The sequence below is a fragment of the Morone saxatilis genome, unplaced genomic scaffold (genome assembly GCF_004916995.1).
Source record: "Morone saxatilis isolate NCDOM2014 unplaced genomic scaffold, NCSU_SB_2.0 Contig7, whole genome shotgun sequence".
Classification (NCBI taxonomy): Eukaryota; Metazoa; Chordata; class Actinopteri; family Moronidae; genus Morone; species Morone saxatilis.
Genome location: NW_023340246.1, coordinates 2,251,675 through 2,266,072, shown reverse-complemented (window position 1 = coordinate 2,266,072; position 14,398 = coordinate 2,251,675). Strand labels below are relative to the sequence as shown.

The window sequence follows — 14,398 nt, the reverse complement described above, 5'->3', positions numbered from 1 at the left end:
TAAGTACAGTATGGCTGCCACTGACTGACTTTTTAATTTACAAACAACGCTACATCACACGTTTATAATAATACATATGATAAGATGCTGTAAATAATCCAGCACCTCTTAAGTAATTTCTGTTTCTTTCTGTTCTCACTTTGTAGTCAGTGTAATTGTTCTTTTTGTACTTTTGTACACGAAACTAAATTATAATGCTGTTTGTCACACATTTTACCTTCATCAAATAATTACAATAAAGAAAATAATTGTTTTTTCCAATTTGGATATTTCAATTTCGATAATATTGTGATTAAAGATGTTTTTTGACAAACTATTTCCTAGGTCAAGAATGAATTTTCCCGCCCCAAATATTTTAATATATTTTGATTAAAGCCTACATTCAGAACATGTTGGCATAATGCTCAGTAGTAATAATAATACTAATCATTCCAATTCTGTGAAGGTCCAGCACAGTGTGGTTAAGATAAAACAACTGCACGTACTTGATCTTGTCCATGTACTCCTGCGTGTTCTGGTTGGTCATGTTGGAGGGGCTGATGTGGAGCTTGAAGTCGGGCCCAAAGTACTCAAAGTAGTCATTGTATGGCAGCTCTGCAATAGAAACATTGTTGGTAAAAGTAAGCAAGGTGAACACAGCTGGAAGAGATTTATACACCGCAGATAAAACAAAGTGCCAAATTATGGGCCATTTGGATTGAAAAAGTAGCGATAACACACCTGTTAATAAGTTTTAGTGAGGCTTTATAACACACACTGATCCTCGCTGAGGGGATGAGAGGGGAGGTCAGTTAATGTCCTGAAATTCCATTAAGAGAACTGCTGGCCCATTCGACAGGCTGTGATTACATCCCCTCTCTTTATGTTACACACACTCAGTGGAACAGACAGTCTGCTGAGTCAGCTCCCTGCGAGGAAAAGGTAGCAGTCGGGCTGCCCCTTTCTATAACATTCCCTCACAGCCAACCCCAAGATGCCCATCCCTTCCATTAATCATCAGCATTAGGACTTCTCAGTGATTTCAATTTAAAAACTAATGCACATCAACAAAAATGAGTCTCTACTACAATGGTTCAATATTCTCCCACAGGCAGACACATAATGACTCATTTGTGCACACAAATGCATAACTTGGAGACACAAATTGACAGAATATAGCATTAAATCTGCTGTTTATATTTGAACATATGCTTGAGGGATGTCAGACAGAATCTAATTTAGATGAGATGCTTGTATTTGATTTAATTCAAAACCACAGGTTATTCATTTGTATTATGGTTGGGCGATTGGAAGAATATATCGGCTTTCGTTTTTTTCGGGGGGGGGGGGGGGTTTGTGCTAAATTAATGGTAATGGTCTTTCCCTGAACAATGGACAGACTAATAAAGCCAGTTTTATTTTGACTGTGTTGAGTTTGAATGAAGTGTGTTTAAGATGAGCTGGCGCAGCACACGCACATACAAATAGTTCGGCAATTGCTGGTTGTTGGACAGACGGGTCAGAACATCTGAACATATCACCAAACCCTAGAGGGGAAACATATTATTCACTGCCTACAGTTTTATATTATGATTCTTGTCTGATATGATTATCTTGATTGAAGATTTTGCTTTGTTTCAGTGAAATAATGATTTTTATTTCAATTTCAGTTTCAACAGTTCAGGACTCTGCATCTATCCTGTGAAGGAAGTCTGCAGTAGTGCTAGGATCAGGGAGGTTTGCTGTAAGGCTATATCACCATTATCTACTGCTTATCAGAACACATCCCTGACATTAATTGCTATTTATTAGACATGGAATCTGTGACCAACCATCAGGGATGTCTGTATCCAGAGCTACCGCAGTCTCGTAGGTCCAGCAGCGGGCCACGTTGCGGATGGTGTATCCTCCTCCGCCCAGCATGAGCAGCGGGAGGTTGAAGGACTTCATGTACTCCACACACTTGGCATGGCCTGGTAAAAAAACAGGGAGGGCACAATATAACATAGCACATCCAGCATAGTCATTGAGCATCAACTGCTGTGTGTCTGTACCGCGGATGGTGAGGTTAAAGCAGCCAAGGCGGTCCCCTGAGAGAGAGTCCGCACCGCACTGGAGGACCACAGCGCTGGGCTGGTACATCTCCATCACCTTGGCCATCACCTGCAGGGCCACGGCACAAAGTCACACTCAGGAAGCGTTCAAAGATAGTGTGGGGTTACTGTACTTACATGGAGAGAAGCAATCTATTGAAATGTAAGCATTGTAGCAATGGTAGGGGAACTTTCTCTTTTTTGTATCATGTCAAAAAACAACTCATTGCTGTGCATGCATTTCTCAACCAAATCAAACAAATCTGATCAGTTATAGGCGATATGCATGTACATATGACCTGAGAATTCTGTTCTTAAATACAGAAAAATGAGTTTGCTTCGTGTCCGGTAATACTTTGAGTTTACAAAGGCGATCTGAGTGAGACCTAAAATACAATAAAACATTTCCAGGAATATTTCCAGGATATTTGGCCATTTGAATCAATTTCCTGGTGTTTCAATGACTAGAAAACTAGTGCATGGGAACCTTGGTATGCTCATTCATTTGCATACAGCTTAGTAGTTGTGTCAGTCGCAGTGAGGGAGACCTCACATTTAGACAAATACAATGGTAGATAGAGAAATCTTTACCCTAACCACATTACAGAGACGCTGAACATTTGAAGTAAAAAAGTTTTTAAAAAGTTTAAAAAGGGATGAAGATCAAACAAACTATTTAAATATATACAAGCTACATGAACATCTTAATCCAGAGATTTCGAGAGAAAGAGTGAGACAGAAGCATCTACTGCTGCCTGTTTGCACAGAGAGGGAGAGGAAGAAGAGCTGTGCAGCATGCATAGGAATGAGTTACAATGTAATATATTTGAATATATTTCTCTTCTCGCATTTTCCCCTGACGGTTTAAGTCGCTAAATCTGTCGCCAGTTGCTTTTTAGAAATAAAGTTGCAAAGAGCCGAATAACACCAAATCAGGCTTTGCAGCAAAAACACCCCTTCACCTATTCATCTGAGTGGGGGCAGAGCGTTTAGGCTGCAGCGCTGGGGGGGCGAAAAATACAAAACGCAGCAACCTGCAGCAGAGAAATTGAAAAGAATCAACTTTTGGTGAAACACAATCCGATGTCATACTGCGGTGGCCAATTCAGCTATCAAATGTGCAACTGCTCCACAGTCAGCCTGAAATATCCCTGAAACAGCAGCCATCCAGGCTGAGTTCAAGGACCAAACAATGGGACAGAGAGGGAGCGTCGGTAGGGAGAGAAAGCCAGTGTATCAGAGAAATAAAACCTTACTTTCTCATTGTTTCACAGCGGTTACACCCTAAAGCTCAAACAAACACCATCACTAATAGTTGAACTGCTATCACAGGGCTGCTCTCTCTGCTGCCACTGCCACCGCTCGCTAAGCTCAGGGGGCTGCTGTTAGTTAAAAGTAGATTTTGAACTTCGACCCCATCAGACAGAAATCCATCGTAGTGAACTTTAATCCCTGCTCCTTTTCTGTATTCCCTTCAATCCAACTACTTGGGTGCATTCTCATCAGAATGTCTTATGGAGATTTAATCGTAAATGACTCCTCTAGTAACACTAGCAACTCTAGCAAGTTGTAAAAATTAATTAAACAGTTTTTTCCAGAGCTGATGATGGAAGTACCTAAGGAGCGAGCCATCTCGGGCTGCACATGATCAGTACTGATCGGGCACTCAGGAGAGGGCGGAAAAGAGAGAGTCTTAAATCAAGTTTCCTTTAATGCCGACTCTTTCAGCTCTGCTTTGGTTCCGACCAACCCCTGAGAAAAATGTCTGAATCTTTTTAGCTGCTAAATGTTAGAAGATGCTAAAATGCTCTGCAGAGCTGAGGGGAACTGGAAAATTGTCACTACAACTAATACCTTTCACACACACACACACATAATGACTGTGTATATCCTTAAAACAAAGATATTGTTTAGTGCAGCTCATAACCAGTGTCAGGTCCTGCAATACAAACCAAAGTCACTCAGGACGACTCAGGTATAAGAATATAATCTTCGTCTGAGCAAATGTGACTAAATTGTGTTTCATGATGGATGACTAACTCATGTCACCAATAATTGCAGTGTAATGTTAAAACCAGTCCAGTTCATGATTAGCGTCACTCACCGGCTTGAAGATTTGCTCGTATGACTCATCATCAATGCCGTCACGCAGGGGGAAGTTGACAGCGTAATATTTGCCTTTTCCAGCTCCGATATCCTAAATACAGAGAGGGACCACGCAGTAGGAGACACAGAAACAGACAATGATGTGAATACTCATATACTGTCAGTGTGTGCTGCTCCATTTAAGTCTACTTGAATGCATATAAACTCCCCACACAAACCATTCAATGTGTTTCTTTTTTCATGAACAGATTCTTTCTTGTTTTAATTATCTAAGTGAAGACAGAGGCAGAGGCTCACCCTGAGGTCTCCGGTTCCAGGGAAGTACTCCCCGTATTTATGGAAAGACACGGTCATGACCCTGTCTGTGGTGTAGAAGGCCTCCTCTACTCCGTCCCCATGGTGGATGTCTATATCAATGTACAGCACCCTCTGGTGGTACCTGAGAGAAAGGGAAGGCACAGACAGAGCTGAGATAAGCACAAACGATACAGTGTTTGCCTAATGCTGGATTTTCAAGAGAAACAACCTGCAAATCAGGGCTCCCAGACTTTGTGTGGAAGGGAAATTTCTCAAGCTAAAGTAAAAACTCACTTGAGCAGCTCCAAGATGGCCAGCACAATGTCATTAACGTAGCAGAATCCAGAGGCTTCAGACTTCTTTGCGTGGTGAAGTCCTCCGGCCCAGTTCACTGCGATGTCAGTCTGCTGTCGGTTTAACTTCACTGATCCAGCTGTGCACAACAGAAAATGTTTAGTGAAAAGTCCCCCTCCTCTCAAAACTATGTTTTTCTTCTTGTTCCTACAGTGTGATGTTTGAGCTTCACTGTGCAGAATGATGTATGTGCAGAGTTTGACACATTCATCTGCTGAAAGTGGAAAGTTTCACATCAGACGCACTTTATTGTTCCAGACTATTTATATTTGTCTTCATACATGTCTGGAGGGGAAGAGTGTTTTAATAGATAAATACATGACCAACACTTCATCACAAGTATGACAGATCTAATAGGGTCTATCTTACTCATTTCCAACTAGATGTAAACATTGGTTAGTGTACTGAATGACAATAATGGCATTATGTTCACATTAACTAGCACAACAAGTTATCATGCATTCTCAACTGGTTCTAACATACTGGTTATTTAGGTTTACTGTTGCCACAAAATGTGGGATAAAACTCATTCATGTTGGCCTGAAACCATTGTAAGCTGTGGTATCCATCCACAGTTTACAAAGTATTCCCTGACTTCCTTTCAGCCAGAAGACTTTAGTGGATGGGTCATTACATTGTACTACTCCTCCAAAAAGGAGCAATGGCAGCCTGCTAACCAATCAATAACGCTTCCATCATTAAAGCTCCTGTATAACTCATTTCCCAACCTGCCTCTCACTAAGAGCGACACAACTTATTCAATTTGGCTGTTAAATTCTAAATAAGTAACAACACATGATACACTTTGAACAACTGTACCTGTGATCTGTTACTTTGGACTCAAAACAGAGATTTTAGGGGCTTTAATGTCAGAAATGTTTCTGTTAGCATTTTTATTATAGTTCATAGATCTAAATAATTAATATAAATTCATTTCTTAAAAGATTTAGATTTCAAAAGCATGGTACTCACTCTGTGTTGATAGCTACAGAGTCCCAGACAGACACACACACGCGCACACACACACAGGCACACACACACACACACACAAGGGCTCCTCTCCACTTTGCTCTGAACAGGGACAGTGATGTAGCGACAGTGTGAATACTATAAATGATGACCTTGTTATAATGATGTTACACTCATTTGTATAACTAATGAATCACTGTAAAATGTGACATATTCTATTAGAAACATTTGAATATAACAAAAAAATGATAGAAGGCTAGCAGTAAAAATGTGGTTTGTGTCCCCAGTAGTGAATATGAAAGTCCATTAACTGTCTTAACGTCTATGTTCTTCTGTCTTACCAGCAGAGCCACCAGCGGACAGTTGGCAGAACTCGAACAGGCCATCGAACACGGGACAGTCCTCTCCGACGTTGACTGCAAGATTAGGAACAATGATTGATCTGTTAGTGATGTAAGCACAGTAAACTACTGTAAACTGTCCTCATAAACTAAATACATTTAGGCTTTGGAGTGTCCATCAGACAAAACAAGGCATTTTGAAATCCTAAGCCCTTGGACAATAAACAGTGCCCTACTGAGAACCCTATACCCAATGGTACCTTGTTTTCAGGACTTTATGCTCTCTCTTTCATAACAACATAAACATAATTTAAGTTGTAAAAAAGAAGTCCAAACTCCTGTCACTACCGCAGTGCTTGCCGACGGTAAGCGGTATGCTATTCACACACTACTGATTTCATACCAAGGATTCAGACATACTATCAACATACTGTCAAGCTGATCAGCACACTTGCCAACCTCCAGACATCAGAGCCTGAATCAGTAGAGCGAACCTAACCCGGGTATCTTCCCAATTACACTCATATTAACCTAATAATGACCTTAAATTGGAAATCATGAGAACGTTTTTTCACTCACTCCTGCCTCCACACGGTGCAAAAGAGAGGGACAGACACTGACTCTGGTCTGTCTGTCTGTCAGCCAAGACGGTGAGAAACGCCCTGTTAGCTCAAGCAACAACTGATCCAACTAGCTAATTAATTACCTGAAGATGTCTGAAGTTTCGTCTAGAGGGTTAAACTTTGGTGCTGGCTAACGTTAGCTACGGCTGCTGCAGGGGGACTAGCTTTCAGGCTATCAAACATGGTAACTTTGCACTTTTCAGTGTTCAGATATGTTATGTATTTGTGTCTCCACAGGTCAGATGTGTTGCCCTGGCCGGCGTTGTTTTTTGCTTGCAGTGCCCTGACTCACTGGGACTTAAACCCTCATACTTACACCGCTGCATCTGCTTGCTGAACTCGGACATGTTGTCCGGCCGTATGGTTCGGAGGAACTTGATGTAGTCATCGCTGTGATATTTTGTCATCTCCTCTGCCGTAGCTTTGTGTGGTCTCTGAAAAACACAGAAGAAAAGCAGCTGGGTAAAAAGTTGGGCAGAAAAGAGGAAGACGGCGGCCACATTCATTTTTAATTAACATCTCACATTCCGTACAATCAGTACAGCACACAATAAAGGATGTTAGTAAATAATTTAGTGGTTAGAGGCATACATAGATCTCCATTTTCCTGTACAGTCCGTAGTTCAGAAGCAGGTTATGAGTCATCCGGATACGATGTGGTTTCATGGGATGCCCTTGTCCATAGTAATAATTTCCGATGTCTCCTGCAAAGGGAAATACAGTAGAGTTTAGGACCGTATTCACAAGCAAAAAATCTAATATCACCATATTTTTGAAAGAATGCCTAAATATAAGTACTGTGACAACATTTTATGCTGACTAGAGGGGCTCTCAGAATGCATTTACATGTGATAACGTTTTGAGAATGAATAATCAGCCATATGGATATGCAGACTGAGGGGCTTAGAGACATTGTTGAAAAAGACACATCATATTACATTTAAAATGTTGCTTCATGTAATAATATTGACATTGTATTACTATATTCCAAATGCTAATGAGCGCTTCCATGTCCTCAAATGACTTCATTAATGACATTGCTATTGGCTGTTTCTGTGCTAAGCTAACTTCACCTCTCCCTCTCTTGTCTGTCTTAGAACATCCTTTACGTTGTCTTGTATGTTAGGTCTGTCATGCGTGACTGCACCCGTCTTGACGTTGGGAAGGCATGCAATAATGTAAAACATTATAATTTTCCTCAAATGCATTCAACCTAAAGTCACACGTTTTGAAAATGTAAGCAGTAGAAAGTACAGATATTTGTGTAAAAGTGTAGAGTAGTACAGTAAAAAGTTGCTTGGCTCCAGTTTTTAGCAGATTTTACTCAAACAGGAGGAAACAGTGCTCTTTCAGCATGAGAACAAACATGTCATCAGAAATCCAGCATGTAAGGTGAGTTTCCCAGCACTATGTCCACACTGACAGTTGGGTCATTATAAGTGTTACATAACCAACTCTATCCGACTGCTAAAAACAGCAAGTGACACTTTAGGGCACTGCTCCATTGTAAATGAAAAGGAAAGCCAGCTCAGCAGATACTGTGATTAATTATGTCCTCATTGACCTGAAGTGCTGAGTTTAAAAATAAGTGATTCCTCAGTGGGAGGTACACTGAGGGTCAGGGCTGCTTCCTCTGCTGTGAAATGCTGCTCATCTGGACGCACAGAGCCGTAAACACTCACTGTTACGCACCAATTAGACCTGAGCGTGAAACGGTTCGCTTTGTGCCTTCAAAAATATAACTTTGACTCCCTGGGTGTAAAGTTTGCCATCATTTTCATCTATTCTTCCAGGTCGGTACGAATCACCCGGTGCGCAAATCCTGGCCCGCGGTTGCAATTACTGCCCAAACAAATATGATAATGAGTGCTGGGATTAAGCACCTCCACGTCTAGCTAATTAAAACATGAACTTATCATTATCTTACGTTATTTTTTTACACTCTCACTCTCTACGTGATGTTCAACGTGCAGATAATATTAGCTACAAGCTTTGTTAACCAATTAACACGTACGGTGACACTAGTTAGCACCGCGGAGGCCATTCAAGCGATGTCATTAACGTTAGCTCGCTGGTTAGCTGGCTAGCTTGCGTTAAACACCAGCAGCACCAGCTCAACAGACTAGCTAACCGGCTAGCGTTAGCCTGCCTCGTTCAGACATTCAGGATGTCCCGTACCGTCATAGTAGTAGCAGACCTTCTTCTTAGTGCCACCCGCAGTCGTGTAAGCCATGTTTGGAGCACTTTTTCAAAAAGTTGGTTTGAATTTGGTTCAGCAGATAGAGGTGAGGATGGACGGCATCCAGAGAGGAGAGCGCACGACGGAGCGGAAGAGCGGTGGTGAATGGGAGGCGCAACTGTACCGGGGCGGGGCGGCCAGAGAGGAGCCCCGGACCCTGGACCCTGGACCCCGGACCCCGGGTATCAGACAGTGGAGAGGATGAGACTAATTCATACTGCTGCAAAAACCGGATGGGTACATTAGTTTTTACTGTATGTGACTGCATCAGACTGGTTTTAAACTGCTTTAAAGCTGCAGTAAGTCATTTTTTATTAAAAATGACAACATTTTTACATTTTTATAAAGAATTACGTTATCATATTCACTGAAACTGTCACTATATCCTGACAGTAGAACATGAGACAGATTATCTGTAAAAGAAACCAGGTTCCTCTGGTTCCTCCTAGTGCTCCTAGTAGTATTTGTAAGAATGTGCCAATCAGAGCCAAGAAAGATTGATTGGTGACTCTCATTCCCAGGTTATCAAAAAGAGACCCTAGGATTGAAACTGAACAGTTATCTGTCTGTAATACACCAACCCAAAGTATCTTTCTCGGCTCTGATTGTTTGTTTTTGTTCAGGACCTCAATACCATTAGGATCACTGTCTCATGTTCTACTGTCAGGACATAGTGAAAGTTTCAGCAAATATGACAAAAACTTATTTTTATAAAGGCTACCTACTGAAGCTTTAATAAGGGATTCCAATGGGGGAAAACATGACAGATAAGCTGTATTGAAGCCCCCCTCCAGTCAGAAATCAGTGTTTCCTTCTGTTCCTACAATTTATGTTTGAATGCTGTCAGCAATGAAGTTTGACTCTAGAAGGATGTTTTCACATTCATCTGCTGAAAGTAGAAAGTTCTTTGAAAAGCAGATTTTAAGGGGTGGGGCCTACCAGCAAGACTTGTGACATCACAGATAGTTTGGAAGTCAGTCCTGGGGTTCCAGTATGCCAACTGATGCTACCAGTGTGATGTAGAAACTTGAAGCCACCAGTGCACATCCACTGAGAATGGACTTTACAGTGAAGTAGGAGACATCTTGTGTCCAGCAGGAAAACTTTTGAAATTTGGAAATTATACCTTCTTTTTTTTTTGCAAAAAACCCTCAACAAATGATCAGACTATGCTTGCCATGCTTTACGCAGAAAATAATGAATACCACTTCCCAAGTGGCTTCAACAAAAAGTAGTGCTCTGACACAGAGCACTTACTGCTCTGACACAACACTAGGTGTCAGCATCATCTTTGTTACATTCTGGTCTACCACAACAAGTGAAACTGTAAAAAACTATATGACAGAACATTGTCCCGAAAACAAAACAGTAATCCTGCACTGAAATTCTACCCTGTTTCAGGTTTGCTGTGTGTTAAAAATCATGTGATTATTTGATTAAACCTAAATGTATTATGCACAGTATGAGCACAATATCAAGTAATAAAATACAATTCTTAAATCCAGATTTTGACATAGGGCCCTGTAAAAGACAGAGCCTTAAAATAAGGTCAATAGCAGGAGCCTTTGGTCCCCCATCATTCCAGTCTCTATTGTGCTGTACTGGTGGCTTAGTTGGACATAAATTAAATTTGAATTAAAGGTTCCGTGTGAAGTTTTGATTGCTATAGAGCTGTTTTTTGATGAGTGGGTCATTATGTTGTTTATCTTGTGCTCATGCACAACATGCATGTGCAAGCACAGGTAGGTGATGCAATACTACCAATAGTGTCATACTAACGCCCGCAGTTCTCAACCTGGGCTCCAGGGACCCTCAGGGCTCCTTGAAGGGGAAAAATTTGAAGTATTATTATGATTATGAACTATTCTGTTCATAGGTTTTCACATACAGTAGGTGCCAATCTACATCTCTTTAAACACCTCTGAAAATGGGCTTGTTTTTATGTCTTGACATATACCCAGTGTAGTGAAGTTCAAGGAATAGTTGAACATTTTGAGAAATATGCTTATTTGTTTTCTTTCTGAGGGTTAGATGAGAAGATTGATACCACTCGTGTGTGTGTGTGTGTGTGTGTGTGTGTGTGTGTGTGTGTGTTAAACACATTGCAGAAGCTAGGCGCAAGTAGCCTAGCTTAGCATAAAGACTGGAAGTAGGGGGAAACAGCTAGCATGGCTAGCCAAAGTTCAAAAATACACCTATCAACTCCTCTGAAGCCCACTACCAAAATGCATCTTATTTATTTAAACCGTACACCACCAGAAATGTACAATTAGTCAATTAGGGGTTTTGGGGGGCTGTTAGATGCTACCTATTTTGTGACAAACAACACTGTATCAGTCCGCCCAGCACTTCTGTGCAGCATCTCCAGCTAGGTACGGGTTGCTACATAGGGTCAGTGAAGACAGCTTTTAGTATAGAGCTCTCTACAAGCACAATGGTTTCAAACCTGGAAACATCACTGTGACAACAGGACTCCAGGAAGCTGTGCACAGTCAATACGCCCAGCAGATGTTCAGCACATAACAAAAGACCACAAATTGTCATTCTTACATTTCTTTTTGTGTTGGAATAAACAAACAAGAAACAACATATTAAGTAATCAGTCCCTCCAGGAAGCTTTAATGTTAAATTAGCGCAAATTCAACCAAAGTGAATTCTGCGTGACCTTGCGCAAACATAGCATTCCCTGGCACAAAACATTAAGCCATACATCATCAAACTCACTTGTTTCCAGCCTGACCAGCTTCCAGCTTTGTGACAATGCATTTTTCCAGCTAATCCAAGGCTTTTGTAATAGTTTATTCAGTTTAATTTTTCTGCTTTGTGGACTATTGAACTATTCCTTTCAATGGCAAAAGAAAAAAAGTAAACAATAAATCAGATGACAAATGTTTATATGTTCTTTTAATTTCACCTTTTTTAACAACACACTTATGATACAGAATGAATATTAGCACAGAAACAGACAAATTTTGCTAATCATCATAGAATAAACAGTTGGTTTGACGAGAATCATCGGAGGACAACTTTTTTTTTTCCACTATCGCTTTTCTGCCAGATGTTTCGCAATGAAAAAGCTGTTGGGGGGCGAGGAAACAACATACATACATTAAAAACACAAGCTTGAGTCTTAAATGCTTTGAAGGTTTCGTAAATGCTCTGAGTCAAGCTTGAAACACTAGATCCTTCTCTGATGAGCCTGTTCTGATCTTCAGACTGGGTGCTGTGTTGAGAGTTAAAAGAGGTCACCTTGTAATGGATTAATCACAGAATAAATTAAAAATATAATGTGGTGAAAAATGTTATGAGCTGACAACTGATACAAGAATCTACAGTGTTAGAATGGCATCTTGATTGCACATGCAGTTTTGGTCGAATAAACAACATGATGGGGAACAAATAAACAATTTTGTTGTTTATCAAATGTCATTTTGTCTTCTTTTAAAGTGTTTAATCATGAGAAAAGCATCACACCTAAAGCTTATCTTAACAGCGTGAATGTTGTGTGTTTGATAGTCTTCTAAAGAGCAACAAAAATAATCTCTTCAGTTAATCACATTTCAGTACTGGATTTTTTTCTTTTTCCTTATGGGGAACAATGACAGACAGGTGAATTAATTTGCGAGATCAGGTGCTTTGAACTGAATCTTTTAGTCATCAAACTATTTTGTTGTATTTTCGCACACGTAAAAACAAACTTACACCAAGTCCCTTTTATATTTGGTCACACTGCCATTCAAAATCAATCAAAGTGCTATTAATATCTTTCGAGATCCTGTAGCTTGGCGTTTTATATAACACCAATCCAAGCAATCTCACTGAAGGAGTCCGAAGCTCATCATGGCCAGTTGAATGTCCTACCAGTAATCTGGTAAAACTTCTGATTGAAGGGGTGAAAGAACTTCTGCAGTTTAGTCACCACCGACGGGTCCACCTCTGGATGGATGCGGCCCTTGCTGCCTGCGAGGCACTTGTTGAAGACAATGTTAAATCGCAGACAGTAGAATCCCCTGGTGGCATTGAAGTACAGGTTATACTGGCTGATCCTGGAAGGAAGGTTGAGGAATCGCTCGACGAGCTGCAACTCAGGCAGAGGGTCCGTGATGAGACGGTCCCCGTCCACGATGTGGAACTGCTCCACCGGAAAGTACTTCAGCCAGCGCTCCAGGTGTTTGGTGTAGATGCTGGTCCGCACCGCCTTGTACTTTGTGTTAACCTCGCAAGTGTTGGTGTCGATGGCAAGGTTTTCAAACTTGTGGTAGGTCTTGTTCTTGCGCTCCTTGCCCTCCAGCACTTGCGTGTAGTCGGACACAGCTCTGGTGGTGGGCTCACGGACGATGATAAGCAGCTTGATGGAGGAGTTCATCTTGAAGATGCGTTCAGGGACCTCCTCTGTGATGAAGTAGGCGGGGCTCTTCTCAATGGTGATCTGATGAGGGAAGGAGAAGGGCATTTTCTCCCTGTACCAGTCGATGCCCCGGGCATAGTTTTGGTCATTGTCAAAGAAGTGGATCTCCTGCGAGGCCTTGACCACTGCTGGATGCAAGTTGAGCATCTCCAGCAGGGCGCGGGTGCCCCCTTTTCGCACCCCAATGATGATGGCCCGAGGCAGCTGTTGGACCAAGTTGTGCAGGCGGATTTGCTCTTTGGTGGCATTGCCCTTGCGTAGTTCATGGAGCAGGCCACGCTTAAACTGCAGGGTGCGGAGAGGGATCTGCTCTGGCTCAGGAAGGGGCAGTCTGCTCTCAATGGGGCAAATGGGCTGTAGCCTGAAAGAGAAAAAAGCAAAAAAGTCTCAGCATTATTATTACCAGCATCCTTAACTTCATGTCAAAGGTAACTTTTATAAAAATAAGTTTTTGTCATATTTGCCGAAACTTTCACTATATCCTGACAGTAGAACATGAGACAGATAATCTATGAAAAAATCTGAGTTCCTCTGGCTCCTCCTAGTGCTCCTAATGGCATTTACAAGGATCTACCAGGCCTGAATGAAAATAACCAATCAGAGCTGAGAAAGATAGTTGATTATTGAGTGTTGCCAGAGCGTCCAATTTTGGACCCTGGGAATGAGACTTAACAATTAACTATCATTCTACAGAAAGAAGTGTACATGCCGTGGGCACTACTTTTTTGTTGTATTGTAGTATTCTTGAGGCCACTATATAGTGAATAAATACTGTGTGCTGTGTAAATATAATGCACTTTATTGTAAATAACCAAAAATAATCATTACTACTATACATTTACCCTAAACTAAGAGAAAATATACAGCATGTCAACCGAAACCCCAACAAACTGAACTAATCAAATCCAAATGGTGGATTTTCTGTTCTAATTAGCTAAAAATACAATGGAATGAAAAAATAGGCCATCACAAAAAATTTATTCCAAACA

General features: G+C 41.2%; 2 protein-coding genes across 2 annotated transcripts in view; both read right to left on the bottom strand.

The window, feature by feature from the left end:
* Positions 1-382: 382 nt before the first annotated feature.
* LOC118340918 (histone deacetylase 2-like) lies at positions 383-9,122 on the bottom strand. The gene is made up of 10 exons (XM_035679080.1): positions 8,941-9,122; positions 7,354-7,466; positions 7,079-7,196; positions 6,140-6,214; positions 4,770-4,908; positions 4,476-4,617; positions 4,177-4,269; positions 2,034-2,142; positions 1,812-1,952; positions 383-594 (listed from the first exon to the last, which is right to left on the bottom strand). Exons 1-10 carry the CDS (start codon positions 8,993-8,995, stop codon positions 383-385), a joined length of 1,197 nt encoding a protein of 398 aa, XP_035534973.1. The 5' UTR covers positions 8,996-9,122.
* Positions 9,123-11,904: 2,782 nt separating this feature from the next.
* Positions 11,905-14,398, bottom strand: part of LOC118340358 (heparan sulfate glucosamine 3-O-sulfotransferase 5) — an 81,173-nt gene continuing 78,679 nt past the window's right edge. Inside the window, exon 4 of the mRNA XM_035678257.1 lies at positions 11,905-13,770. Coding sequence (XP_035534150.1) covers positions 12,840-13,770 — 931 coding nt within the window. The 3' untranslated portion in view covers positions 11,905-12,839. The remainder of the gene's footprint in view (positions 13,771-14,398) is intronic.

Bases quoted from the DNA above. Each gene is read 5' to 3' on its own strand.
- LOC118340918 (XM_035679080.1), bottom strand. From the start codon at position 8,995: ATGGCTTACACGACTGCGGGTGGCACTAAGAAGAAGGTCTGCTACTAC. The intron at 7,197-7,353 runs GTATGCCTCTAA...TGTGTTTTTCAG, and splicing joins ACAGGAAAATGGAGATCTAT to AGACCACACAAAGCTACGGC. The intron at 2,143-4,176 runs GTGAGTGACGCT...GTGGCCCTGCAG, and splicing joins ACGAGCAAATCTTCAAGCCG to GTGATGGCCAAGGTGATGGA.